The following is a 24226-nucleotide window of genomic DNA, read 5'->3' as shown; positions in this document are numbered from 1 at the left end:
AATATAGGCAGACGAGTAGTATTAGTTTACATTTTTGCAAATCTATTTCGTGTCTGGTTTTATAGAAGATTACTGAATTCTCATATTTGCTTCTGCATTTAATTTGTGGCTTACCAGACCCTTGTGTAGTCTCTGGAAAGCTCCACTGTACTATTGTGAGAGAGTGAAAAGCAAATAACACTTTAGGGTTACTATGAACCACCACCCATCTGTTAGTTTGTCAAGCACTGCAAGTTGCTAAGAGGCTAGATGCTATGCCACTGGTATTTCAAACACTGGCAGGATCACCCATGGTAACAGGTTTCAGCAAAGCTTCCAGACTAAGACAGACCAGGATAAAAAGCCTGGTGATCTTCTGAAAATTAGCCAATGAAAACCTTATAGATCATAACAGAATGTTGTCAGACGTAGTGCTGGAAAACTAGCCCTCTAGGCTGGAAGGCGCTACACAATAACCACAACAATGGATTCGAACATACCAATCACGGTGAAGACGGCTAAGGACCAGGCAACATTTTGTTCTGTTGTATGGAGCAGTTTCTGTCGCAACAAACAACAACACTATTATGAAAATAGTTTCGACCTCAAGGACGCTCCAGACTACTGAGAACCTCTCACTTAGACATACCTCAAGAGATAAAGGTTCTACTTTTGAAAAAAAAAAAAGCAGGCTGTAATGTAAATGCATTACTAATTGAAAGGGTGAGTGGGGCAGTATTTTTGCAAAGTGGGTCTTTTGTGCCCTTAGTTTACTTCTCTTATCTTCAGATCAGCAAAAAAAAAAAAAAAAGAAAAGCAATTTCTGGTGCAGTTCAGTCCCTCCATCCCTCACTTTTACAAAGCTTCCTATGGCTTCCCTGCCACTATCCTGTCTCTCTAAGATTTGTTCGCCAACCAGAAACCACCAAGACCAAACCAAACCCATTGCCGTAGAGTCGATTCCAACTCATAGTGACCCTACAGGGTAGAATTGCCCCATAGAGTTTCCAAGGAGCACCTGGTGGATTTAAACTGCTGACCTTTTGGTTAGCAGCCATAGCATTTAACCACTATGCCACCAGGGTTTCCCCAGAATCCACAGTGAGTTTCAAATACTTAAATCAGATATGCCACCCCCTGAGTTAAAACTTCTCAGTGCTTTTCCGTCTCACCGGAATAAAATCCAAGCCCTTTTTCATTCTTGAAAGAATGAAAGACTCATATTCTTTGAGGGGCCAGTCAGATAACAATAAATGTGAGACGAATCCAGGTTAGGACATCAGGGAATTGTGGTTACCTGGTAAACTGTAGAGTGCTTCATCAAAGGATTTACTGTTAAGGAAAATTATAGCACTATACTGCACAGACGAACGTTGTGCAGTGGACCAGGCCACAGGTACAGCCTCTGTCTCTTCCCCAGTTTGTTTGGTACACTCCTTTTTTTTGATTCATGAGCTCCAGAAACAATAGTCTTCTGAGATTTCCCAGAACTTGCCAAGCTCTTCTCTGCGCAGAACCTTTGCACCTGCTCTTCTCTTTGCCTTCACACTCTTCTCTTGGCCAGTTCCATGCATTACATATTATAAAATGTCATTTCCTCAGAGAAATCTTTCCTGAATACCTGTTTATATTTGTACCTTTTCACCACTTTTATCACGTGCACTTTCCTATTTCCTTCTTAGCACTTAGCATAGTCTGTAATTATTTTGCATACTAATTTGTTCACCTCTTTATTTTTTGTCTGGCCAATTAGCATGTCAGTCAAAGCTTTTTCTGGTTCTTGATTTTGATTGTCTTTCATATAGTATGTCAGTGTCGTCAGTGTTAGGTGTTCTCAAGTCAATTCCGACTCATAATGACCACATGTAACAGAGTAGAACTGCCCCATAGGGTTTTCTGGACTGTAAGCTTTTATGGAAGCAGATAGCTAGGCCTTTCTCCTGAGGAGCCTCTGGGTGGGTTCAAATCTCTAACCCTTTGGTTAATAGCGGAGCTCTTAACGATCTGCATCACCAGGGTTCCTTCTTTAGCACCTAGTAAGTGCTAAATAAAAACCTACTGATTATAAGGATGGGTAGATGGATGGATGGATGGTTGGATGGATGAATGGGTAGATGGGTGGATGAGTGGATGGGTGGATGGGTGGATGGGTGGATGGACAGATGCAGAGCTTGGAATCTCATTTCTGAAAGGATGCCAGACTTGGTAAAAGCACATTATAGACTCAACAAATGCACAATTTAAACTAAAAACTGTTAACATGAAATGTTAGAGCTGAAATAGGCTTTAAAGTTCATGTATTCCAGTCCCTTTATTTTACAGTAGACAAAAGTTAAGCTCAAATGATTATGGACACCCTGCTCTTCCCAATGAGTGTTAATGGAATTTCTCATACCCTGTATGTTAACCATCTGCAAATTCATTTATATATTTGATGCCAATCTGTTAGTTTGCTTTGTATTTGTTGTTAGATCTTAGTTTTTGCATCAGTAGTTTTTAATAGGATTTGAGGTGGATTATAATAACATAATAATGGAAATATGAATATAAAATTAATCCTCATGCAGGAGAAAGAAACAAGTATAGAAGCCACTGAGGTTGCTAGTAATAATGATGCCTGTTGCCAAGGCAACTGAATGCATTATGTGAATATTGATACGGCTTTTTTTAAAGTTACCTTGCTTAGTACCTCTATCCTACAATGGAGAAATAATTGCCCCTTCTGTAATTGGCTTAAACATTTCTAAGGTTTAACATTTAAGGTTTGGATGCTCTGGAGGTGAATAGTTACATTGCTAACAATATAATATTAAAGAAAACTTTATGACAAATTTGGTCTGGGAAAATGGATAATGCCTGTGTTAAACATTCTATGGTGAGAGAGGCACCAACTAAGCAAGGGATTATTTAACGTGAACCAAAACCAAACCAAACCCATTGCCATTGAGTCAATTCCTACTCATAGTGACCCTATAGGACAGAGTAGAACTGCCCCATAGAGTTTCCAGGGGGTGCCTGGTGGATTTGAACCACTGACCTTTTGGTTAGCAGCCATAGGTCTCTAACCACTACTCCACCAGGGCTTCCTAGGTGTAACTAAATCTGTGACAGAAAAATGCTCCACCATAGTGTTTTACTTTGTAGCGATAGGAGTAATACAAAAAAAAAAAAACTTTTTTTTTCCTGGCATTTTTTCAACCAGAGTTCCCTATTGGCCAGCACTTTTTCTATATAGCTACATTACTTTGATAAATAATGATCATCACCATGGCCCCAAGGCACTGCTACGGCCCCAAGCACTGTTAGATTCTGAAATGTCTTCTTGGTATTTAAAGAAAGATTAAATATGTTCACTATTATGTTGACATTAAACCTCATTTCTGGCAGTGGCCCTGTTATTCTTCCAGTCCCTCAAGACTAGAGGCTTGAAGCAATCTCAGAGTCATTCTCTGCCTCCCATGTCCACTTTTATTTTGAAATATCCTAGACTCACATTTTCCTCTCCATTTGATTTGTTGCACAAACAGTTTGCTCTCAACTACTAACCTAAATATGGGTGGTTCAAACCCATCCGGCAGCTCCACAGAAGAAAGGCGTGGTGATCTGCTTCTGTAAAGAATCCAGCCAAGAAAACCTTATGGAGAAGTTATACTCTGTAACACACAGGGTCGCCATGAGCTGGACTGGACTGAACAGCACCTGAGAACAACAATATTGACATACTGTATGCAAGACAATCAAAATGAAAAACCAGAACTAGCTGGTCCTGTTGAATTCATGTTATCTAATGGATACACTTATAAAAAGAAAACAATGAAATATAATCACTCATAAGAATGTGAAAAGGGGGGAATTTATGCTTAGGGGGCTTTAAGTTTATGTTAATGATGGTGGAATGATTTGGAAAACAATAGTGAGAATGGGGGCACAGCTTGTAGAATGCAATCAATGTCACTGAATTGTACATGTAGAAATTACTGAGATGGCATATGTTTTGTGTGTTTCTACCACAATTAAAAAAAAAAAAAAAAGAGTGTGGACCGTATGTTGAGTCCCAGATATTTATCTTTTTATTTTCAATTTAGTGACCCTTAAAAACCTGTAGTGTGAGAACCATGCTTACTGAGCCTCTGAAGCCCATTGTCAGCCAGGTTGTCTGGGAAGCATTTTCTGACTGGTCTACCCTGTTCTTTTCTCAGGGTTCATATTGTTTTTATAGTCAAAACCACTAATAAGAACAATGTATTTAATCTTGCTAAGCCTAAATGTCTTCATAAAATGGAAATCATAATATTACCAACCTCATGGATTTGATATGCATAAATGCTTGCCCCAGTGCATTGTTGTGATTTTTTTTTTTATTGTTGTGATTGTTTCTTCTTCATGCTTCGTGCTGTCTAGTATAGGCACAGTGGTTAAGAACTCAGCTGCTAGCCAAAAGGTCAGCAGTTCAAATCCACCACCTGCTCCTTAGAAACCCTAGGTGGCAGTTCTACTCTGTCCTGTAGGGTTGCTATGAGTCGGAATCGACTCAGTGGCAATGGGTTTGGTTTTTTGTGTTTGACTTTAGTAAATACCCAATATATATAATAAAAACTGTCATTATTGATTATTATATTTTAATTATTGTTGAAATAATTCAAAATTGGTAACTCATGATTGAGATACATGGTAACACTTTATTAAGAAAATTTTAATAACCTCAACATTCCATTTCCTCATGTCAGGCAACTGGAATTAATGTCTATAAGGTACTCTTTGGCCAATGTTTTACTGTGTGTATTTGCTAGTGTTTGGCAGTTCTCTGAAAAACTTAAGGCCCTAAAGGGCATTGGCTATGGCTATATCTCTAACTGTCACTGATAGACTGGTGAAAAATAGAATTGAATCAGCACACTATCGGGAAATTGTTGCTGTTGTTGTTAGCTACCTTTGAGTCAACCCTGACTCATTGCAACCCCATGCACTACAGAAAGAAACACTGCCAGGTCCTGCACCTGCCCCATAATCAGTTGCAGACAAATCATTTTGATCCCTAGGGTTTTCATTAGCTGATTTTCAGAAGTAGATCGCCAGGCCAAATTATTGGGTATATAATAGAACTTACCAGGGGCTCCGTGGAAAAAAGATGTAGTAGCAGTCTGCTTCCTTAAAGATTTACAGCCTTGGAAACTCTATGGGGCAGTTCTACCCTGTCCTATAGGGGCACTTTGAGTCAGAATCAACTCCCCAGCAATGGGTTTGGTTTTTGGTTTAACACATTGAGTTAAACTAAGCCTGCCTTAAGCATTTCTAAGACTGATACTTCCATGTTCTCTTCCTTTCACTGAGCTTTATAGCTGGGAAGCCCACCATCCTTCATCATCACTTGCATACAGATTTCTATTATGCATAGTTTTCTGGTAATTTAATTCATGTTATGTGCATGTTTAGAAGAACAGTAAGTTACTTTCAACTAGTAAAACTAGAATAACCAACTCTCTGTAGAATTAGATCATAGAGAGCAACGTGTTAAATACTTGCTCTCTGTAATATTTTCTCACTCTCTTTACCTGAGACTATCAATAAATATATATTTCAGTGAAAGTAATTCATCGTAGAGAAGGAATATAAATTCAGCATAAGTCACTATTTATCTCTTTTCTTTTCATAGTATGGCATCAGAAGTGATGTCTCCAAAATAAAAGGGGAGTTCAAAGTTCTTAAAAAGCCAAAGCAATCCGGTATTTAATTGACTGTTATCAAAAAATCAGATTCAGTCAGAAGCATGTGTCAAAACCTTCCCCAAAGAGAATAAATTCTGGTCTTTTTATATGAAGCAAAACCAGCAATCCAAAAAGAAAATTCTGAACAAATGAAATGCAGATATGGAACACAGAAATGACTGAAACTCCTCCCTAGTGTCTCTCCACCCTATCAAAACTCTTCTCCTCCAACAGAATGCATAATATATTTGGTGTTAATTTGGCAATACTAAATAATAGACAATGATTACCTACAAGCTTGGGTGGCCCAAAAGGATTGTAATCGGCTGTTAACCTAAAGGTTGGCAGTCCAAGCCCGCCCAGTGGCTCCACGGAAGAAAAGCCTGACGAACTGCTTCCATAAAGATTACAGCCAAGACAATCCTACCGAGGAGTTCTACTCTATAATACATGTGTTTACCATGAATTAAAATCAGTTTGACAGTAACAAGTTTGGTTCTATGTCTTTCTCTCTCTCTCTGTCATGTCCAGAGAAGTTCCTCTATGATATGGGATATTATTTCAGGATATGCTATACTGCTCAGTGCTTAGAGTTGTTATGTAATTTAAATATCTTCGGCTATTGGTTATGTGGAGTCCTGGTTCCACAGTGGTTAAGAGCGTGGCTGCTAACCCAAAAAAAAAAGTTGGCAGTTCGAATCCACCAGGCCTTCCTTGGAAACCCTATGAGGCAGCTCTACTCTGTCCTGTAGGGTCGCTATGAGTTGGAATCAACTCGATGGCAACAGGATTGGTTTGGTTTGGTTTATTGGTTATGTGGGATATTGATTATGTGGTTATGTGGAGTAATGGATACAAATGAAGAGGAGTGACTGAAAAATATTTAAAATTGGCAGCAGCGTACTAAAATTGCTATTTAAATAGATATGTTGGGTATTGGAATTGAATTTCAAATCAGTTGTGTAAAGTACAGCAATAACTATGCAATAAAAACATAACTTATAGAGCAAAGGAATTCTTTTTGACCCAGATCATCATGACAAGTGCTCACCAAAAACTCAAGCTCGCTGCCTTTGAGTCGTATTCTACTCAGTGGACAGAGTAGAACTGCCCCCATAGGGTTTTCAAGGCTGTAAATGTTTACAGAAGCAGACTGCCATATCTTTCTCCCACAGAGTGGCTGGTGGCTTCAAACTCTCAGCCTTTTGGTTAGCAGCCAAGCACTTTAACCACTGTACCACGGGGTCACAGTGCTGCTATAATGAATGAGAGAATGAGTTACTAGAACACAGCCATTTAAATTTTACTCCTTTTCCTTTATGCTGAAATATTCAAATGTAATTACTAGCGAAGCATATTTTTATCTATTTTTGAAGCTGAAAAGCATGCTGGGATTTCCTGCGTTACAGCCTCAGTGGATGACATACAATTTGAGGAGACTGCTAGGTAGGTGGTGTTGCTCCATCACTCCTTTCTTCTGGGTCTTTTGGTTCATTCGTGCCATGCATTTGTGACGCCTGAACTTATTCACTTGGCCACAGTTATTTGATTTGTTAATAAAATCACTAAAATTTGACCCAATGTAAATCAATGAAAAAAATCACAGGGTTTATTTGTAGTAAACATTGTAGGTGTAAAATCACAGTCTTAATTTTGCTGAGAAGCAGCATTCAGCATTAGATGCATTTTAGGATAAGGCATAGCAGGCTTTCTATAAGCTCATTCTTAATGGTTCTTTCCTCCATAAGAAGAATAATTAATTATAATAAGTATCTCCATGATGGTGAATTTCATCATTAGGTTGTTGGGTAAACACTAATTCATCTGAGTAGAGATGAATAGAGATGAGTAGAGGGAGTAAATTATGAAAAACATTTTTATGTGTGGGAACGTGTCTGTGCTTTAACATCTCATTTTATTTTATGTTGACTAACTTGCTTCTTAAACATATTAATATAACTTAGCCAGTTTAGGTTATGGCACCTTCTAAGATCATTATCTTAGATGTGAAATGGGGATGATCATGCCTCCCTCATAGGGTTTTTGCACAGTGAGTGACATGGTGTAAGATTATGATACAAAGCATTTAGCACAGTACCTGGCTTACAGACATCATTAAATGAAAGGTAGTCATTATTAGTATAGTCAGGCTGAGAAACAGTACTACTTTTAATTAGTAGCAAGGATTTTTATTGTTCATGAATTGTCAATAATTCTTTTACAAGCTTTTTATGATCACACAACTTTTTATTGTTTTTAAAGAACTTGTGCCTTCTATGTATAAGTATTTGGTCTTGTTTGTGAATCAGTTTTATCTTCAAATGTTTTGATATAAATTTCTTTGGAGTTGTCATCACCTATAGTTGATAAGTTTTATCAGCTTACTTTATTAGTTACAGAGCAAATAATGCTCTCTCAAGACATTCTTCCTTGGGAAATGTTAGATTCTTTTTTTTTTATAGTTGATAAGTTTTATCAGCTTACTTTATTAGTTACAGAGCAAATAATGCTCTCTCAAGACATTCTTCCTTGGGAAATGTTAGATTCTTTAGATATTGTAAACTTTTCATTAGAAAAAATAGACCCCAGGCAGCAAATTGGGAAGAACAAGAATGAGAGGGAAAAAAATCCTTGTTTTAACAAGAAAGCACTCACTTATTTGTCCAAGCCATTTCACCTCACTGTAGTTTATTAGTTAGCTCATTATTATCATCTCTGTTCTGGAGGAACTCCCAGTGTTGATGACACCGAACCAGAACTAATTTCATTTGTCAAGTCATATAATGGGCATTGCCTGACAAAGAATAACTCCACGAAATGTAGATGACATCAACAATTTAAACAACCCTGTGACCACTTAGAAAAAAGAAGACTAAATAAATTTAACATCAGTCAATAATTAAAAATGTAGACTCTAGATAATTCAGCCAAATTTACACTTTACAAGAGAAGAAAGAAGATCATCTGCTTCCAGAATGGGACTACCCTCAAGGACCATGGAACAGTTGCCACCAGTTTTCATTTCTTAAGTAGACTAGTCAATGAGATTCTCAGTTCATCCCTCCAGCTTTGCTGCATATATATATATATATATACACGTACAGAGAGGGATTTATAAACAAAATTAAGTGAAATAAAACCACAATTTAAAAAAAAAAAACTACTTCCTCAAAACTGATCTAGAAGAATTTTTGGCAGGATTTAGAATCCTAGTGTCCAGAGCCAGCAAGGGACCCAGGGAGCTTAGAATCTGGGTTTCCTTATTTGGGATAGATTAAACAACCATTATTAGATGTATGTCTATTGCTTGATAGAATTTTGCAAGATTAATGACTTATATATTACAAATACCTTTTTTCAATAACATAAATGGCAACTATACATGTGGACCTCACCAGATGGAATACATAGGAATCAAATCAACTACATCTGTGGAAAGAAGTGATGGAGAAGCTCGATATCATCAGTCAGAATAAAACCAAGGGCCAACTGTGGAACAGACCATCAATTGTTCATATGCAAGTTCAAGATGAAGCTGAAGAAAATTAAAACAAGTCTGTGAGAGCCAAATTATGACCTTGAGTATATCCTGCCTGGATTTGGAGGCCATCTCAAGAAGAGATTTGACACATTGAACACTAATTACCGAAGATCAGACGAGTTGTAAGATGACATCAAGGACATCATATAGGAAGAAAGCAAAAACATTAAAAAGAAAGAAAAGACCAAGATGGATGACAGAAGAGGCTCTGAAAAGTGTTCTTGAATGTAGAGTAGGTAAAGCAAATGGAAGAAATGATGAAGTAAAAGAGCTGAGCAGAAGATTTCAAAGGGTGGCATGAGAAGATAAAGTATTACGATGAAATGTGCAAAGACCTGGAAACAGAAAACCAAAACAGCATGCTTGGCATTTCTGCAGCTTAAAGAACTGAAGAAAAAATTCGAGACTCGAGTTGCAATTTTGAAGGATTCTGTGGGCAAAATATTGAACAACCCAGGAAGCATCAAGAGAAGATGGAAGGAATATACAGAGTCACTGTACCAAAAAGAATTGGTCAACATTCAACCATTTCAGGAGGTAGCATATGGTCAAGAACTGATGGTATTGAAGGAGGAAGTCCAAGCTGCACTGAAGGCACTGGAGAAAAACAAGACTCCAGGAATTGACAGAATACCTATTGAGATGTTTCAACAAACAAATGCAGCACTGGAGGTGCCCTCTGGTCTATGCCAAGAAATTTGGAAGACAGCTACCTGGCCAACCAACTGGAAGAGATCCATATTTGTGCTCATTCCAAAGAAAGGTGATCCAACAGAATGCAGAAATTATAGAACAATATCATTAATATCACATGAAAGTAAAATGTTACAGAAGATATTTCAAAAGGATTTGCAGCAGTACATTGGGAACTGCCAGAAATTCATTGACTGGGAACTGCCAGAAATTCAAGCCAGATTCAGCAGAGGCCATGGAACGAGGGACATCATTGCTAATGTCAGATGGATCTTGACTGAAAGCAGAGAGAACCAGGAAGATGTTTACCTGTGTTTTATTGACTATGCAAGGGAATTTGACTGTGTAGATCATAACAAATTAAGGATAACTCTAGGAAGAATAGGAATTCCAGATCACTTAATTGTGCTCATGCAGAACCTGTACATAGATCAAGAGGCAGCTGCTGAACAGAACAAGGGGATATACTGCATGGTTTAAAATCAGGAAAAGTGTGGGTCAGGGTTGTATCCTTTCACCATACCTATTCAATCTGTATGATGAGCAAAGAATCTGAGAAGCTTGACTACATGAAGAAGAACGGGACATAGGGATTGGGGGAAGACTCATTAACAACCTGTGTTATGCAGGTGACACAACCTTGCTTGCTGAAAGTGAAGAGGACTTAAGTATTTACTGATGAAGATCAAAGACTACAGCCTTCAGTACCGATTATACCTCAACATTAAAAAAAAAAAATCCTCAAAACTAGACCAATAAGCAACACCATGATAAATAGAGAAAAGATTGAAGTTGTCAAGGATTTCATCTTACTTGGATCCACAATCAGTGCTCATGGAAGCAGCAGTCAAGAAACCAAACGACATATTACATCGAACAAATCTACTGCAAAAAACCTCTTTAAAGTGTTCAAAAGCAAAAAGTGCACCTGGCCCAAGCCGTAGTATTTTCAGTCACCTCATATGCATGCAAAAGCTGGACAATGAATAAGGAAAAGTGAAGAAGAATTGATGCCTTTGAATTACGGTGTTGGTGAAGAATATTGAATATACTGTGGACTGCCAGAAGAATGAACAAATCTGTCTTGGAAGAAGCAGATCCAGAATGTTCCATAGAAGTGAAGATGGCGAGATCATTGCACCCAACAGTAACAACAGTAAATTAGATATATGAATATTAACAGTATAATGATAAAACATCTAGTATGCCCTTTCCAATATCAAATTTTGTAGCTTTGACTTAAATAGTAACCTCATCAATAAAACGTGCTTTTGCCATTTTGTACCATTTTATGTTTGCGTTATCAGAAAGGATTTGTGGTCATTAAAATCAGGGATGGGGAACTTCTTGTATTTTTTATGAGACCTGTACCAATAGAAAAAAAAAAAAAAATTGGAAGTTACATACAGAAATCACTAAGTTAAGTTATATCAGATATTTCTCTTTCTGAAGTTCACAAACATCTGTTGCTTATGCAAAAACTACTACTCTAGGCTCCATAGGCTATTTGGGTGAGTGTGACACAATTCCTGAGGATGGCGGCCACTCAGGCTGGCAAGAGTCAAACACACACTTATCAAAATGGAAAGCATGATTGAAATACATGCCTAGGGGGAAATATAAACTCATTTCTATGGGGTGGTTGAAAGTTACATTTTGACTGGAGAATCAATGTATGAATTACAAAAATAAACTTCTTTCAGTAAGTTTGAATATGAAAGAGAAAAGATCTTGAGAGAAAAATAGGTTTGAGAGAAAGATTTTCAGAAAGAGGAGAACATTTTCATAGCTTGATATGGAGTCACCTAATAGGGAAAGGCTGAAGGTACAAAAGAGGAAGGAGGTGACAGAGCAAGGCTGATAGTGGAAGAGGGAAAGGGGGAGGATGGGATCAAGGACACAGGTAAAGAAAGAGGTTAGGTCTTGAAGAGATCTTTTTTCCCCTGAAACAAAAGGATGAGGAAAAGAACAATGAAGGGTTAGCTTGACTTTGAAATTATGGGAGAAAAATCAAGGTGCCTGATATTGGAGGCATTCTTACATTTTGTTGAGGTGGAGGTATCAGAAATGGGTGAGGGGCTTGAACAGAGAAGGAACAATTCTGGGTCACATGATCAGAGTTCCAATAATGGGGAGTAAATTGATCATCTAGTAACATCAAGGGCCCATGTAAACCTAATAAAGCTGGTCAGTTTGCTTGCTTGTTTGTTTTTATGTTTATTCCTTTATTTACTTATTTTAGCTAAAATTTTAAAATAAATATCAATTGTATGAGTTTATTTGTTTGTTTTAACATCTCTTAATGGAGCCCTTGTAGCACTGTGGTTAAGAGCTACAGTTGCTACCCAAAAGGCTGGCTGCATGAATCCACCAGCTACTCCTTGGAAACCCTGTTGGGGAAGTTCTGCTCTGTCCTGTAGGGTCACTGTGAGTCAAAATTGACTGACAGCAAAGAGTTTGGTTTTTTGGGTTTAAAGAAACATTGCTATTTAGTCAAAGTATCTATTGAAGACTTGGAAATCAAGTTGCATCCTATCTTTGAAAAGACTCTTTTTTCTGTTTAAATAGAGGGAGTGAACTAATGTATGAAACCCTTAGTGTAGTTTACAATGATCAGCATCTGTTTGTTAGCGTTGTCTTTTTCTGTTATTATTAAAATGAATTTTCCAAGCATGGACGTCATCAGCATGGTCAGCTGGAACTATTCTATAGGACATGCATTTGAGTAAATCTTTAAGTCTGAAATGAAATTTACTAGGATTACTGAGATAGTCTTTTTTTTTTTTTTTTAACTAGAGTTGGACAAGTTATAACCATCAAAGCAAAAGTTACTAGAGCATTCATCACAAGCATGGAGGTAAGAGGCACCCTTTCCTTACTTCTACCTATTAGTGCTTTTCTCTTCACTGCAGAGGGAGGAGTAGGAGGCCTGAGATAATATATGAAATTAAAATTTCATGGGGCCCTTGAATCTGTAGTCAGGCTCACAGACAAATAATAAGAAGCTGGTGTTTCCCAGCCAACCGTTGTTCTAAAATGTAATGCAATAGAATGCAGTATTCTTTATATAGAAGAACACACAGAAAGTAAACATACAAAGGAGAAGGGCACTTTCTTCGTTCTTTGCAAGGTATGGGTTTTCTTTCTCAGTTATTCCTGCTTGATGGCAACTCACAACAACTATTACTCTGGCTCTACTTGTTCTCCATTCCCTCACCTCCCAGTGGAAACTAGCCCCGTGGTTTAGTAGTTTTCTGAGTAACCGATTGGTAAGAAGGTAAGTTTAGATGATTTTTCTTCTGAATCCACTTGACTTTCCTTCCTTTACCATAGTTGTGAATACAACATTCTCTGGGGCTTTTGGAGTCTCTATTTTTTTATCCAGGTTAAATTAGTAGGATGAGAGTTGCTGGATCCCACAGGACAATTTCTGGATTGGTTAGTAGCAGTCCCTTTGATGTTTTGGGCACACAAGCCTTGTAAGGACTATTTTGGCAATCACTACCATACCTATGACTTTACTATGTGTTAGTCCGTTTCACCCAGTATCCAAATAAACAGAATACCAAACATTTAGAGAAGTCAGGAAGGAAATGTTTGTGAAAGCTCGGCTCTGTCAGTGACAGTTGTAATGGTGCTTCCAGACCCTGATTTCCCAACTGTGGGGCTCTGTGCCCTTTGCCACAAGGTAGCCTGGGGGCTTGACCTCTCTCCTCAGGGACTCACATTCTCTTTTATATTCATCTCAAACAGATAAAAGTCCCTTTTCCTTTATTCACTAGTAATGGAATTAGAAAGCGCTCTTAACATAATGCCAAATTTTTGAAAATCAGAATACAAAACTGTAAATAGAGTATTGTCATTGTCGTTAGGCACTGTAGGGTCGATTTCAATTCATAGTGACCTATGTGACAGTAGAATTTTCCCATAGAATTTTCTTGGATGCAATCTTTATGGAAGCAGATCACCAAGTCCTTCTGTGGTGAAGCCACTGGGCGGGATCGAACCTCCAATCTTTCAGCTAGCAGCGGAGCACTTAAACATTTGCTCCACTAGGGCCCCTTGAATATAATATGCAGTATGACAATTATATATTTATGTGTGTGTGTGTATTTCTTTTTTTTTTCTTTCAGAAAAAGGAAATTTATCTAAAGGTTAATAATGATTATCCCTGGGTGGTAGAATAATTACTGATAATATTTACTCTGAGTATTCTGATTCCATTTTTATCACTTACCTATTTTTATATATTTAAAAAAAATTTATAGTAAATATATTTTCTATAATCAGAAAAATAGTTATTGTTTAATTTTATAGAACATCAGTGAACAAAGAGCGTTGCTTAAAGATAAAATACTGGTTTCATTTTTAAAAATGAAAGAAAAGAACGGTAAAGTGAATAATTGAATTTTGGATGCTACAATTGAATCTGTATCTGGGTGGTTGAAAGTTTATGTATTTATTTTTGTTTTCACTTTAGATCATTATCGCGGTCAAAATACAGGACGTGTTCACTGGCATTGAGAAACTTGTTAGTGTGGCTTTCTCTACGTTTGTAGCCAAACCAGTTGGAAAAGAAAAGGTAAATTGTCTGTATGAAGAGGTATTTAGTATGTAATTCAGGGGCATACTAGCAATTGCTTCAGATTAAAAAAAAAAAAATTTTTTTCTCAGGTTATTATGGAAAAATAGACATTTCTTCTTACCATGAGATGTACTTTCCTGAGATTTGTTATTCACCAATATTTTTCTTAAAAGTTAACATTCCATAGTAACATTGCAGTATTATGAGCTCTCTATTTTAAAGAAAAGAAAATGTAGCCAGTTGTGAAAGAGGGAAAAATGCTGTATTTTAAATGATCTGAAGGTCATATCAGGTTCTCAAAATATTGCTCACTGGTTTTGTTCTCTTTTTGTGGTTATATAACGCAAAATTTAATTTAGTTTTGTCTTTTTTTAATTTTAAAAAAAAGGAAGAGCAATTTAGCAAGCACTTTTCTTTCTTTCTTTCTTTTAATACCTGAAGGAAAAATGTCAAAGTTGTTGAGTTGTTAAAGTTTAAAAATAAGCTTCAAGGTATATGGGTTAAAAACACCCTTAAAAAAATACATGGGCTAATATGAGTGTCCCACAGGCTTACCTGGATTCCATTGGGAATAAACATTTTTTAATGTAAGAATTCATTTAGAATTTAAATCTTTCCATCCAAGACTCCCTCCAGATGTAAGCACAGTACCTCTCCTAGCTTCCCTTTGAAGGGAAAAGGAGTATTTCTCCCTGTGATTGCCTCCAGCTGTAGAACTGGGACAAAGCAGTATTTCCACTGCATCCAAGAGAGGTAACAGCAGAGCCTCACTCACCTGCTCTTATTCCCTTAGGCTGGGAGGCACAGAGATGGGCTAGGCTGAGTTAGCCACCGTGGTGCCACGGTGGCAGGTATCCCTGCAGAGTTTTGTTCACTGGAGCACTACTCCCATTCTCTGCCTAACATCACAAAGGCTCCAAGGCAAGTTTATATTACCCACAGGCAATATTTTTCAAACCGAAGTTCATAGATATCAGCTAATATATCATTAAAAATGCAGCTTTCTGAGCTGTACTTCAGGCCTACAGAATTAGAATCACGGCTATAGAAGCTCAGAATGTATACTCTGGCAAAGCACCTCAAGGAGTATTATGTATATTAAAATCTAAGGCATTGAGATAGGTCTTACCAACCATTCTGCTTTTCTTGGAATTTCCCTGGAATACCAAACAACCTCTAAATCCTTGGAATGACAGGGTAAGGGGGTGAGTGCCAAGTTCCTGTATTAGAAAGAAATATCTGAGAGAAAGTAACAGAATGGAATAGCAACCTGCTGTCCCATTTCTTCAGATGGAGGAGAAAAGAGGGTCATCACTTTCCCCCACCAACCTTAGACCACTCTGACTTCAGGGACTGGTGGGATGAGAATATAATAGTTACACTTCAGTCCAATGTCTGCTGAGCCTGAAGAATTGTTTTTCGAAGGCATTTCTGGGAAGTCAGGTACCTTACAGCCCTGCCATAATTGGTTGGTCCAGATAATGTTAATTGTGGAACAGCTTTCCCAGATAAACTTATTTTCCAGTTGGTAACATTTTTGTTCATTAGCACATCATGAAAAGAACCATGAAAAATCAGTGGTTTGGTTTGAGCCTACAGGCTGACCTGGATTTCTGGCCAAAGTGCATTTCCCAGGATGAAATCGGCAATGATTAACTAGGCCTAGCTCAACAATTGCACAGGATCAGATAATTGAAAGGGCTCACAAGACTCCATCAGGCATGCTCACACAAGCCTTTAGTAACATTACAGTAGGAAAAAGAGAGTACAGGCAAACATCAGAGAGGTTCCAGACCCCCAGGCATAGCATAGCACACAGGGTCATTTTGTTACGCAAGATGCACTTTTTCTGTGGATTATGGACCACCAAGATACATGTGAGGTTGCTTAAGAGCTTGACTGCCAACCAAAAGTTCAGCAGTTTGAATCCACCAGCCACTTCTTGGAAACCCTATGGGGCAGTTCTACTCTGTCCTATAGGGTCGCTATGAGTTGGTTACTGGAGAGCCAAGGCACAAATTTACCACCCGGTCCCTTATATCCCACTGGTCATATAACTAAAACCAGGCTGTGTAAACAGTTAAATCAGTGCAAACCATCAACCTATACACTCCTAAACGGTTTAGAAGCAAGGATGGCGAGATTTCATCTCGCTTACTTTGGACACATCATCAGGAGGGACTAACTGCTAAAGAAGGACATTATGCTTGGTAAAGTAGAGGGTTAGTGGAAAAAAGGGAGACCCTCAACAAGATGGACTGACACAGTGGCAGCAACAGTGGGCTCAAACTGAGCAATGATTATGAAGATGGCACAGAAACTGGGCAATGTTTTGTTCTATTATACATAAGGTCGCCATGAGTCAGCACCAACTCAAGGGCACCTGACAGCAACAGTACAGAGCATCTCCAGCTTGGTTTTGGACTTTAACAGCGTAATATAAATCACTACCTTATCTCACCCTTATCTTGGGTCAGTAGCAGGCTTTACGTGTCCTGGAAATCAGCCTAGAGGTTCCCGTGTCCAGCTGTCCAGCTGGAAGGTAACTCTTCTTACACACTCAGGCTCAGCAAAGAAGGAGTTGATAGGAACACGAGCTCTTGGTTCTGTTGCATCATATTTCCAGTATAGCGGAAGCAAGTTTAAGCTTTATTCTGACATATCGATCCTTTCAGTTTTCTTATTAAATCATGCTTTCACCATGAGATGAGATTTCCAAAAATGGGAACCTCTTGGTACATGATCACTTTCTCTAGTGAACATCTTTTTCCCTACCTTCGATGTCCTAATTTTGCAAAAGGTAAAAAACACTTAATAGGAATTCAGCGTGGTCTCTCACCTCACTCATTTATTTGAAGAATTTCTTATTTTGTAGTTCTGTGGGAAATTTTTAAATCAGGAAAAATGAATATTTGGAAAACTTTTGAAAGCATATCTCTTACTCCGTGAAGAAACAGCATAGTTACACAGTGTTTTCACTAATTCAACCCATTTGATTTTGTTAGTTTAAAAAATATTTTAAGGCAAAAATTTTAGTCAAAATAATATGTGTGTGAAAACACTCATTAATGTTCTATTTACTTTGAATTGGGGAAAATATGGCCTATTTCATTTTGTTTTTGCAAAACTCGTGTTGTGATTTTAGAATTTAACAAGGCAGTACGAGATGAATGTTTTTTTCTTTCTCTAGGTTCAGTTAAAACCAGTCATGCTTTTGACTGAACAAGATCACCTGGAGCACAATCTGGCCACTGAGAGAAGTTCGACTACAACATGAGCGTACCTTTAACAGCTTAAAGAAGGAAAGTAGCACGTTCGATAGTCAGTAAATCTACTTATAGGAACTTTAATTATATGACTGTGACAAGCAAAAGGGTCCTTTGTAAGGCACACTTATTTTCACCTCATTATTATCATATAGTCCTGGTAATGCTAGATATCTTTTCCAACAATCCCAGTGGCTGGAAAAGGATGAGATGGCCATTCAGAATACAACTTAAGGCCTATTTAAATTGGAGCATCTCCAGGGAAGAAGAGGAGAATTAGGGCGAGAGGGATCAGGCAGTCCTTATTGGTAACAGTGTGTGGTCAATTATTGAGGAATGAAGGATTGGTAACAATGTCATACATTTATATGGTACTTCATAGTTTACTAGGCCTCTAGGTGGAGCAAATAGTTTGCACTGGGCTGCTAACCAAAAGGTTGGTGGTTCAAATCTACCTAGTGGTGCCATGGAAGAAAAGCCTGGCATCTACTTTCATAAGATTACAGCCATTGAAAACCCTATGGAGTGCAGTTTTACTCTGAAACATGTGGGGTCACCACGAGTTGGAACTGACTCGAAGGCAACAGGTTCTCAGTTTACTAAGCAGTTTCTCATCCATCATAGCAACCCTATAGGACAGAGTGGAACTGTCCCATAAGGTTTCCAAGGAGTAGCTGGTGGATTTGAACTACTGACCTTTTGGTTAGCAGTCATAGCTCTTAACCACTGTGTCACCAGAGCCCCTTATTTCCTATGAGCTGCATAATAATCTCAGCAGATGGGGGAACTGAAACTTCAAAAAATGAAGAAATTGCTAAAGATCGTATGAGAAATGAATGGAAGATAAAATATTATACTCCCGTTTCTTGGCTCTTTCCATAATAACATGGATTTTTATGTCCCAAAGTTTCTTCATTCTTTGGCAGTGTTTTGCCTGGCTCTTTGATGCCTAAAGGAGCCAGAATGGCAGTGAAGGGCAGGGGCCTTGTTCTTCTTTTTTGTCTTACCTGGACTCCTGCAGCCCAGGGGCAGTGACTTATGGTAGACAAGAGGCAGGTGAGAGGAGGAAGCAGAGTGATCCAGCCAAGCCCCCCCTTACTCACCATTGCCAGGACACGGAGGCTCACAGAAGGTTTCACTCTTTGTAACTTCTGTGTTCCTTTCCCAGAGCTTCTGGCCTTAAATAACAGAAGTTTACTGTCGCATACTTCTGGAGGCTAGTAACCTGAATTCAGGATGTCCTCAGGGCCATATTCTCTCTGAATGCTCTAGGGGAAGAGCCGTCCTCATTTCTCTCAGATTCTGGAAGCTCCAAGTGTCACTTGGCTTGCACATGGATATCATCGCTCTCTGTCTGCCTCTCTGTGTCTCCTCTGCTCATTTATAAGGATACCACTCAGATGGGATTTGGGTCCACCCTACTCTGGCATGATCTCATGTTAACTTAACTGATCTTAACATCTTCAAAGATCGTATTTCCAAATCAGGCCACATTTGCAGGTATAGGAGTTAGGACTTCAACACATCTTTTTGGAGGACCCAAATCAATCCATAACAGCTCCAAGAGAAGACACAGGAAGAAGAAGAAGGAAAGCAGAAGACAAGAAAGGACCAGAGTAAGAATATGAAAAGGGGGGAAGGAAGAAGAGAATACACAAAGACAGAGAAAAGAGGAAAGGCAGAAGCAGGGGTGATGGAAATGTGTAAGTTTTATTTTGCCCCGGGTGACAGCATCTTTATCCTGGGACAGCCCCACAGAAGACCTCTAAATTGGGAAAAAAAAAAAGTTTCAAGACGCATCTGTGCATTGCTGACCTTTTAAAAGAACATACCCATTACCAAGAAATGTGTAAGGAAATGAAGACTTCTGCATCATTAAATGACTGTTTTGAGAAGAGTGAGTCTCCTTTAGCAAAGATGTTCCATGTACCAAAATGTATTTAAAATGCATTTTGCTGAAGTAACGAGATAGTTGAACCATGAGAACAACTCTAAGGTAGACAAGACAAGCATTAATAAAAAACAAAACTCAAGAAAGCAATCAATTCCAAATGCATCCTGCTTTCTCTGCACTCCTAAAATCCCAGGAAAGAAATGAAATGACAGACAAAATACTTATTAATGCTCAAACCCTTACTATGTATAACTAGGGATATCTTAGGAAAACTCAGGCCTTTAACATGGCTATTAATAAGTATGTGCAATTATCCTGTCTTCACTGTCCTTCCTTTCTTCATAATTGCCTTTAAAAAGAAAACCTTCTCTCCTCATTGAAATTACACTATCTGACTTTGTAAGCAGGAAGTAGAAATAAGCTACTAAACAACCAGAACCCTGGTTGGTAATGTCAGAAAACTTTTTTTTTTTTTTTAAATCAATGCATATTTACCCAGAGATCCTTGCAAGAATGTACTTCCATCTTCTCCCAGATATCATTCACATAGTCATATATCCTAGGATAATTCTCCACCCTCTTAACCTACAATTCTAGCTGTTGCCACTAGAAAGATGGTGGTCTATGCAAACTGAGGTGCTGGTCAGGTTAGTCCACTGCTTGCTGGATGAAGTGCATGTGTGATTGTGGATAAGATCATTTAAAATCATATAGATGGATGGGCTGCTTTCCTCTTAGCAGAGGAAAGAAAGAATACTACATTGACTATTTAGTTCTGCCCAATAAATACGAATGTGAAGAGAGGAAGGAGGAAGAGAATACACAAAAATCTACAGTGTGCCATGAACTATATCCTCCAAGCAAGAGGTACAAAGATGAAAAAGCAGAGTCTTTGCTGTTGAGTAACTTGTAGTCTAGTGCCAGAGATAGATACATTAACCCATAAAACCATGTGCCATCGAGTCAATGCTGACCCATGGTGACCCCATATGTGTCAGAGTAGAACTGTACTGTATATTTTTACACAAATAGCGCAGGCCTTTTACTTTGTTTGCCAACCACAACCTCCTCCTCCCCACCAGGTATTTTCTTAAGCACACTATACTAATTTTTTCTTACAGAAACAATTTTAAAAAATTGGCATAGAAAATACCTCTGGGGGAGGGCTAGGTTGGCAAACAAAAGTAGAAGTTTTGGGTTATTTGCATGTAAATACTACAAAGGACTGCTGTGTGTAGGGAACCACCATCACAAGAGTATTACTAGAGAGGAAGTTCAAGATGGAAGAAGGCGAGAGATGAAAAAGAAAGGACAGTGTGGTGAAGGTTCTCTTAGGTCATGTTAAGACACTTGGCCTTCCTTCTGTCCTTAATGGGAGCCACTGAAAGGCTTTGAGAACAGTCGTTGCATGATTAGGTTTACACCCAACGTGATCACTCTGGCCATAGGATAGCCCCCCAGGGAATACTAAATGGAGGGAGACCAGGCAAGTGGCAAGGAGTGCCTGAACTGGACAATGGTAGTGGAGAGAGAGAAGAGGGAAAGAGTCAAAATCACATATTGTTGTTGTTGCTGTTGTTAGGTGCCGGTGAGTCGGTTATGACTCATAGTGACCCTGTGTACAGCAGAATGAAACACTACCTGGTCCCGTGCCATCCCCACAATTGTTGTTATGCTTGAGCCCATTGTTGCAGCCACTGTGTCAATCCATCTCATTGAGGGTCTTCTTCTTTTTCGCTGACCCTCTATTTTACCAAGCTTGATGTCCTTTTCCGGGGACTCAGAATCGACTCGACGGCACTGGGTTTGGGTTTAATCCTTCGTGATGACATGGCCAAACTATGTGAGACTTAGTCTTTCCATCCTTGCTTCTAAGGAGCATTCTGGTTGTATTTCTTCCAAGACAGACTTGTTCTTTTTTGGCAGTCCATTGTGTATTTAGTATTCTTCACCAACACAATTCAAAGACATCAATTCTCCTTCGGTCTTCCTTATTAATTATCCAGCTTTTGCATGCATGTGAGGCAATTGAAAACACCTTGGCTTAGGTCAAGCACACCTTAGTCTTCAAGATGACCTCTCTGCTTCTGAACACTTTAAAGAGGTCTTTTGCAGCAGATTTGCCCAATGCAACTCATCTTTTGATTTCTTGACTACTGCTTCCATGGGTGTCAATTGTGCATCCAAGTAAAATGAAATCCATGACAATTTCAGTCTTCTCTCCCTTCAACATATGTTGTTCGTTCGTCCAGTTGTGAGGATTTTTGTTTTCTTTATGTTGAGGTGTCATCCATGCTGAAGGCTGTGGTCTTTGATCTTCATCCGTAAGTGCTTCAAGTCCTCTTCACTTTCAGCAAGCAAGATTGTGTCATCTGCATAATGCAGGTTGTTAATGAATCCTCCTCCAATCCTGATACCACATGTTTCTTCATATAGTCCAGCCTCTTGTATTATTTGCTCAGCACACAGATTGAATGAGTATGGTGAAAGGATACAAACCTGACGCACACAAAAATATATAGGAGGTAAAATCGACAGAATAAGGTCACTGATTGGATGTGAGGGGTGGAGAAGGAGGAGTTTGTGTACCTTTCAGGTTTGAATGATGATACCATAAACAGAGATAATGAATATGAGGGGCAGACAGAGGGGTGATATTTTTATTTATTGTACTTTAGATGAAGGTTTACAGAGCAAACTAGTTTCTCATTAAACAATTAATACACATATTATTTTGTGACGTTGGTTGCCAACCACATGACTTGTCAACACTCTCCCCTTCTCGACCTTGGGATCCCTATTACCAGCTTTCTTTCCCCTCCTGCCCTCTTGTCCTTGCCGCTGGGCTGGTGTGCCCATTTAGTATCATTTTGTTTTATGGGCCTGTCTAATCTTTGGCTGAAGATTGAACCCTAGGATTGACCTCAGTACTGAGCTGTAAGAGTGTCCAGGGGCCATACTCTCAGGGTCTCTCCAGTCTCTCTCAGACCAGTAAGTGTCGTCTTTTTGTGTGTGTGTGTGAGTTAGAATTTTGTTCCACATTTTTCTCTAGCTCTATCCAGGACCCTCTATTGTGATCCTTGTCAGAGCAGTCGATGGTGGTAGCGAGGCACCATCTAGTTGTACTGGACTCAGTTTGGTGGAGGCTGTGGTACTTGCAGTTCATTATTCTTTTGGACTAATCTTTCCATAGGGGCAATTTTGATGGAGAGTATAAGGAGTTCAGTTTTAGGCATATGGAGTCAAGTGCCTATGGAACAACAAAAAGGAAGAGACAGCAGCTTACAGATGGTAATTCAAACCAGAATGGCACATGGCAACCACCCAGGGAAAGCTCATGAGTGACAAGGGTGTGGTTCAAGGATGGAACCCAAGGAACACTGGCATCTAAGAAATCAGAAGAGGAGGATGAATCTACATGGGAAACCTGGAGGTACTAGTCAGTGAGACACAAGGGGAATCAGAGAGCCAAGGGAGTAGCGTTACAAGAAGACATGAGTAGTCAACTGTGTTCCAGTAAATGAGGAATATAAACTGTCCACTGGATAGGGAAGTTATTGGTGATGCTGGCAAGAGTGGGGTCCCACTAACATGAGTACAATAAATTGAGTATGGAAAGCAAAACATTCTGATGAGCCCGTACTAGTAAGTGGAATAAAGAGGATGGGAAATAGCTCTATGTCATGGTCACATGGCCAAATTAAACACTCTTAACACTAGGCTTTTTAAAAACATTTTTGTGTTTAATGCAACTTTAAAAATATTTGCTATTTTTAAAATTAATTTTAAAATTTTTATTTAAAAATTTAAATAAAAACAGAACTGTAAAATGGGAATGATGGTATCTATTTAATAGGTTTAGGTGAGGATTAAATAAATTAGTAACACAGATAGATCACTTAGAACAATGGCAGGAATGCAAAGTGTTACTGTTATTGAGAGGCCTCCTTTGACAGGAAGCGTTGGGGGCAACAGTTGAAGGCTGTACTTTCAAGGAACCTGGCTGTGAAGGATGGAAGAAACAGCCTGGAGCTAGAGGGGACTCCCAAGGTCAATGGGAATTGTTTTACAGGCTAGGAAAAACTTGATCATAATTATAGCCTGAGGGGCCAAAAATCATTACAGAAGGAGAGATTTATTATAGGAGGAAAAGATAATTGGTGTCAGACCTGTACTTGAAGAACTTGAAATTTGTTCTTTATTTTTCTTGGAAGGAATTTATTGACGATCTCTGCTAATGTGACCTCTCTCCCAATTGTCCGTGTATTGGGAAAGATTGGTTGGACTGATGATTAAACCTCCTTCACTCCCCGGTCAAGGGCAACACAAGCCAGGTGAACTTGGGTGGCAGCAATTGCTTTCTCTGGTGTTGTACAGATTGTATCAATAAACAAAATCTGTAGCAATTTCTACCCCTCTCTCCACAACACCAGAGGTACTTTGAATACTAGAGACGTTTTGAATTAATTAATAACAGGCTTGTGTTACCATCATTCATATGTAAAAGTAAAATGATTGCAAATGACTTTAATTTTTAGTTTGTTAGACAGTTGGCCAGATCAG

General features: G+C 38.7%; 1 protein-coding gene across 1 annotated transcript in view; it reads left to right on the top strand.

The window, feature by feature from the left end:
• Positions 1 to 24226, top strand: part of ACOT12 (acyl-CoA thioesterase 12) — a 78159-nt gene that overhangs the window by 4087 nt on the left and 49846 nt on the right. Inside the window, 5 exon segments of the mRNA XM_049867782.1 lie at positions 7061 to 7130; positions 12715 to 12775; positions 14399 to 14500; positions 17694 to 17761; positions 17763 to 17824. Coding sequence (XP_049723739.1) covers positions 7061 to 7130; positions 12715 to 12775; positions 14399 to 14500; positions 17694 to 17761; positions 17763 to 17824 — 363 coding nt within the window.

This window comes from Elephas maximus, chromosome 2 (genome assembly GCF_024166365.1).
Source record: "Elephas maximus indicus isolate mEleMax1 chromosome 2, mEleMax1 primary haplotype, whole genome shotgun sequence".
Classification (NCBI taxonomy): domain Eukaryota; kingdom Metazoa; phylum Chordata; class Mammalia; order Proboscidea; family Elephantidae; genus Elephas; species Elephas maximus.
This window is presented reverse-complemented; position numbering and strand designations above follow the sequence as displayed.